The sequence below is a fragment of the Helianthus annuus genome, chromosome 7 (genome assembly GCF_002127325.2).
Source record: "Helianthus annuus cultivar XRQ/B chromosome 7, HanXRQr2.0-SUNRISE, whole genome shotgun sequence".
Lineage (NCBI taxonomy): Eukaryota > Viridiplantae > Streptophyta > Magnoliopsida > Asterales > Asteraceae > Helianthus > Helianthus annuus.
In genome coordinates this window covers 136,630,899-136,636,975 of record NC_035439.2, presented here as the reverse complement: position 1 = coordinate 136,636,975, position 6,077 = coordinate 136,630,899, and the positions used below count along the sequence as shown (strand labels likewise).

Here is a 6,077-nt window from a genome sequence, read left to right as displayed (position 1 = left end):
TCCTTAATGGGAAGAAAATGTGCTGACTTGGTTAGCCTATCTGCTATAACCCATATAGTATCGTTTCCCTTCCTTGTCTTGGGTAACTTGGTGATGAAATCCATTGTCACCATCTCCCACTTCCACGTGGGAATTTCAGGTTGTTGAAGCAAACCTGACGGCTTCTGGTGCTCAGCTTTGACTTGCGCACAAGTCAGACATTTAGCTACATACGCAGCTACAGACTTTTTCAAACCAATCCACCAGTAGTTTGCCTTTAGATCCTGGTACATCTTATCAGCACCAGGATGAACGGAATATTTGGAGCTGTGGGCTTCCTGGAGGATAACATCTCGAAGTCCTCCATAAACTGGAACCCATATTCGCCCATTCAGTCTTAGCATTCCATCCTTGTCATAGGATAACTGCTCCTCAGTTACTCCTAGTTTTTCTTCAGGATAGTTAGCTTCCAACACAACTTCCTTCTGTGCAGCTAACACCCTTTCGTTCAAATTATTCCTTATTTCTATGCGCTTGGCATTGATTCTTATCGGCTTCACTCTTTCTTTTCTGCTTAAGGCGTCAGCAACTACATTTGCCTTGCCTGGATGGTATCTTATCTCACAGTCGTAATCATTTAAAGTTTCCATCCATCGTCTTTGTCGCATATTCAATTCCTTCTGATTGAATAAATGTTGAAGGCTCTTGTGATCCGAATAGATTACACACTTTGTTCCATACAAGTAGTGTCTCCAAAGTTTCAGTGCAAATACAACGGCACCCAGTTCCAAGTCGTGGGTGGTGTAGTTTTTCTCGTGCACCTTTAGTTGTCGTGAAGCGTAGGCAATGACCTTGCCTCTCTGCATGAGTACACAGCCCATACCAGTGTGTGACGCATCGCAATACACCACGAAATCTTCTATACCATCGGGCAATGTTAACACTGGTGCATTGCTCAACTTCTTCTTCAGAATGTCAAAGGATTCCTACTGCTTAGGGCCCCAATCAAACTTGATCTTCTTACGTATCAACGAAGTTAGGGGCGCAGCAATCCTTGAAAAATTTTCGATGAATCGCCTATAGTATCCTGCTAATCCTAGAAAACTGCGAATCTCGGTAGGTGTCTTTGGCTCTTGCCAATTCATAACTGCTTCTACCTTAGCGGGATCTACTTGGATACCACGCTCACTTACCACATGTCCAAGGAATTGGACTTGTCGAAGACAAAATTCGCACTTTGAAAATTTGGCATAGAGTTTCTCATGATGTAGAAGTTTGAGAATACAACGAAGGTGTTTCTCGTGGTCAGCTTGGTTCTTTGAGTAGATAAGGATGTCGTCAATAAAGACGATGACGAATTTATCCAGATAAGGCTTGCAGACGCGATTCATGAGATCCATGAATGCGGCTGGTGCGTTAGTGAGCCCAAAAGGCATCACTAGGAACTCGTAATGTCCATAACGAGTCCTAAACGCTGTCTTGTGTACATCTTCATCCTTGACCTTCAACTGGTGATAGCCTGACCTCAAGTCGATCTTGGAAAAGTAGCTTGCCCCTTGTAACTGATCGAACAGATCGTCGATCCTAGGCAAAGGATACCTATTCTTGATGGTGACTTTATTAAGCTCGCGGTAATCGATGCACAGACGCATCGATCCATCCTTCTTTTTGACAAACAAAATTGGCGCTCCCCAAGGAGACGAGCTAGGTCTAATAAAACCTTTAGCTAATAGATCATCTAACTGCGTCCTTAACTCCTTCATCTCCGTTGGTGCCAACCTATATGGTGCTCTCGCTACTGGCGTCGCACCCGGAATGATGTCAATTCGAAACTCCACTTGCCTATCCGGTGGTAACCCAGGTAGTTCTTCCGGAAACACTTCAGGGTATTCCGAAATGCTCAGGCAATCCATGCTGGGTATCTCCTTGGATAGTGAGTGACTCACCAGACGGAGTTTTAACTACCACTTGCTTTCTGTTGCATAGAATCTGGGCTTGGTTATGCGATAACCAATCCATACCTATCACTATATCAAAACCGGCTAGCTTAAAGGGAAGTAAGGATAATGGAAAAGAGTGATTCCTAATGGATATAACACATCCATCTAAAACAGTTGAGGCGGTTTCTATGGTTCCATCAGCTAATTCCACCTCATACTTCACACTTAAGGCTTTTACAGGTAATTTTAACAACTCACAGAACTTATTATCTACAAAAGACTTATCTGCTCCAGCAAAAATATCGTTTACAAGAAAGGTACCTGTAATCACGTTGTCATCTTGAACAGCTTCCTTAGCGTCCATCTTGAAGACCCTTGCGTTGGTCTTTTTCCCTTCTTCGGTTTTCTTGGTGTTCTTTGGGCAATTAGACTTAATGTGCCCCTTCTCATTGCAACCATAACATGTTGCATCCTTCATCTTCTTACATTCCAAGGTCTTATGATCTGTGGATTTGCAGATTCCACAGGGTCTCGCGTGAGACTGAGATTTCGACTCAAATCGACACTTCCCAAAATGGTTCTTCTTGCAAGTTTTACATTTGGGCTTATCCCCCGATTGTTGCCTATCCTTTTTAGATCCCGACCCTTTCTTGTGGTCGTCATTTCCTCGGTGTCTCTTCTCTGATCTTCGTGAGGTATCGTCCGCACGCTTTCTCTTACTTTCTTCTGAGTTCCTAAGAGCTCTCAACCTGACTACGTCCTGGGTGAGAGAGAGGGATAGATCAGCTACTGATCTGAAAGTTGTAGGCCTCGATGCCTTAACACTTGCCTTAATCTCAGGGGCCAAACCCCCAATGAAACGGGCAATCCTTCTCGGCTCTGGGGTTACCAAGTATGGAACCAATCGAGATAGAGTATTGAAAGTGGTGAGGTATGCCTGGCAGTCTAGATTTTTCATCACCAAAGATACGAAGTCTGACTCGATCCTTTCAACTTCATGTTGTGGGCAAAAATTCTCTTTAATAAGGGTTACGAACTGATCCCATGACATACTGTAAAGTGTGGCCTTTCCGGCAGCTTGTAGGAGAGATTTCCACCACGCTAGTGCGTCCCATTTGAACGATTGGGATACGTACTTCACTACATCCCGATCAGCACACCCGCTGATATCTACCACTGTATCCATTTCGTCCAACCAGGTCATGCAGTCAACCGCTCCCTTCTCCCCAGTAAAGTCCCGGGGTTTACATGAGACGAAGTATTTGTATGTACATGACTTATCACGTGGTTCTGGCTTATGCTCGACCTTCCTTGACGGGATACTGTTTTGGTTGGATGAATGTCGCTCATCATCCTTCTTGAGCTCATCTTTCTTAGATACATCTTTCTTAGAGGGCGGTTTGCTATGAGCCTCCGAATGAACCTTGGTCTTGGAATGTGGCGCGGACCGGGTCCTACTTCGGGTCCTATTTGATTCACTATATTGCCTTTCAATGGCTTTGGTAACAGCATTCTCCACTAATGCTTGCAGCTCCGCACCAGTTATATGTATTTTAGTGTTATCTGGGCCTTCCTCTGGATGACTGTTTATTTCCTCGGACTTAGCCATGTAGCTTTAGGTGCTACATAAAAGTAAGGACAAGGTCTATTTAGAAGCCTAAACAGTATTATCGTTCTTGACGATTTATTAACCATGGTAAATAAGAGCCATATTAGTTAATTAGTTTCATTCAGGACTTTTTATTAGCTACTTTACCTGAGAATGAAAAACATATATTGGCACAATAGGCCTAGTCACTTGGACAAATTTCTAAATTTGAATTTAGATTCTATAGGATTAAAATTTGAATAATTAAAACAATCCATCCTTTTCTTGGCAGGGGGTCTATAAACCACGGCTGTCTTTTTGTTTTATATGACATTAGTTATAACCCTTAGGCATTATGTCACAATCAGATATATATGTATATAGAATATAATTTGGGATAATTTATTAAAAGGGTGACATGTGTGATTTTGCGGATCACACTAGCCAAGAACGTTAACATGTTTACAGATGTTAACAGAGATTTGAATCTTTTTAAACAGGTTCTACCATATTGGCCAGGTCTTTAATATGACATTCAAGCTAGGTTTTACCTTTTTAAGATTCTTATTATTAAAATGGTAAAATAATAATTGCTATTTTTCATTTATTCGTGTATTATATTTATGCATATAATTTAAAAATGAGAACTTAAATTAACCATTTCAAATAAAATTTAACTAACACGAGTTTGCCCTAAACGGGACTTTTACACAAATAACATACCCACGCAGGGGCTAAACTAACAAACAAACCCACGCAGGGGTCAAACAGAAACAACAAACCCACGCAGGGGTAGAACAGAAAGGAAAAATATGCCCACGCAGGGGCAGAGTACAGAAATAAATGTCCTCGCAGGGACATGATTAAATAAACTAGCAAACAAAGGATTTAGTAGTCCTTCTTGCTTTTTCCCTTGATTAAATCCACCATCTTCTTAAACATCCCACGATTGTGCCGACGATCTTCCCGTAATTCATGCCGCATCTCTCGTCGCACATCATTTATCCCTTGAAGGATTTCTTGAACTTGTGGCGGCGACATCATCGGTGCCGGCGGTGGTAGCGGATAAGGCGGTGGTTGAGGAGGCTGCGGCTGCTGATATCCATATGATGGGTATCCATAGGTCGACTGTCCCGTAGCCCAGGGACCTCCAAAGGTACCTTCCAGATTGAGAAAGTTGTAGTTCGCAGCTACCCGGTAGGGATCCTCTATAAAGTTATAACCTGGGGGAAATGTCTGCTCGAAGGGATTATATGCTGCCGCGCTAGTATAAGCAGGGATTGGGTTCCCGAAGTCCTGTGGTGGTGGTGGCGCGATTGGTGCAGAAGTTACTTCTGAGACGGGATGTGAAGATTCTCCCATCTCTGGTTCTTCGTGAAGTGGCGAGTACCGGCTGCCACCTGAATGTGGAGGTGTGCTGATGCGTACTCCCCCTCGTGTGGAGATCCGTGCATTCGTTCGTCTTCACCTTGGAGGCGGAGGAGGCAAAACCGGAGGTGGTGGCGGCGGTGGAGTGACCGCGACAAGTCGGGAATCCTCAGAAGGATTCTGCTGCTGCTGTTGCTGCTGCTGGAGGTGCAAGGGAGAGCTGTGTTGTGGCTGGTGCAGAGGAGAGTTATGGTAACTAGGGGTAAATACCCAGTCATGCTGCTTGAATCTCTCCTCAAAGCTGTCGGGACCATTGTATGGTGATCCCACAAAAGGTGACCCATCAGAAATCTCGATAGGGTGGTTCGGAGTTCCAGATGGTGGCATTGAGGGGTCGGTATCTTCATCGACGTCCATCGCATTGTCACCAGAAAAATGGTCTTCTGGTCCGAGTGGGTTAAAACCCATAGGCACATCAAGGTAGTCAGCAGGGTTGTACAGGCCTTGGAAAACAGGTGATGGGTGGTCAAAGGGTGATTGGTGTCCTTGGAGAGGAATATAGGACTGGTGAGAGTTGTGAGGCTCATTTTCTGATTGAGGCCCAAAGGAGTGTGGGATAGAAGGTGAGGTACTCAGTGAAACCGAGTGCCTTGCGGGTTCAGTAAAAGACCTCCACAGATTTTGAGTATCTGTGTTATGGGAGCCTGAAGGTGTTCGCCTGTGCGAAGGTCCGGCTTCATGGTCATTTGGGGCTGCATATGCTCCTTGTCCCCTTCCTCTTCCTCTCATACGTGGCGGCATTTTGTGAACCTGTCAAAGATCAAACAAGTGACACAACAAAATATATATAAGACAAAGTTAGAAAATAAAACAAATTTTGGATATTTCCTAAGTTCTTTGTCTAGACTCGAGAATCGAGGAATGTGCAATTGTGTAACTGAGATTAAACACAAAAGGCTAGTGTTTAATTCACTCAGCGTTGGCTCTGATACAAACCTGTCACACCCCTAATTTCCACGTGTCACCGGTGGGCCCGGTGGGGAGTATAGTGACGTAGTTGGCATCATCATAGACAAACAACACAATACATAAATGCACAGCGGAAGCAAAGATAGATTCATTTCAACTTTAATAAAGTGTAGTATCAAATATCACTAATAGTTGAAATGGATCGACAGGCGGATCAAAATAAAAATAAGATA

The 6,077-nt window shown here is 43.8% G+C and overlaps 1 protein-coding gene across 1 annotated transcript; it reads right to left on the bottom strand.

The window, feature by feature from the left end:
* Positions 1-4,971: 4,971 nt before the first annotated feature.
* Positions 4,972-5,676, bottom strand: LOC110901184 (WAS/WASL-interacting protein family member 1-like). Its single transcript, XM_022148030.1, has 2 exons — positions 5,206-5,676; positions 4,972-5,106 (listed from the first exon to the last, which is right to left on the bottom strand). Exons 1-2 carry the CDS (start codon positions 5,674-5,676, stop codon positions 4,972-4,974), a joined length of 606 nt encoding a protein of 201 aa, XP_022003722.1.
* Positions 5,677-6,077: the final 401 nt, after the last annotated feature.

Bases quoted from the DNA above. Each gene is read 5' to 3' on its own strand.
- LOC110901184 (XM_022148030.1), bottom strand. From the start codon at position 5,676: ATGCCGCCACGTATGAGAGGAAGAGGAAGGGGACAAGGAGCATATGCA. The intron at 5,107-5,205 runs GTGGGATCACCA...CCTCTGCACCAG, and splicing joins TTTCTGATGGGTCACCTTTT to CCACAACACAGCTCTCCCTT.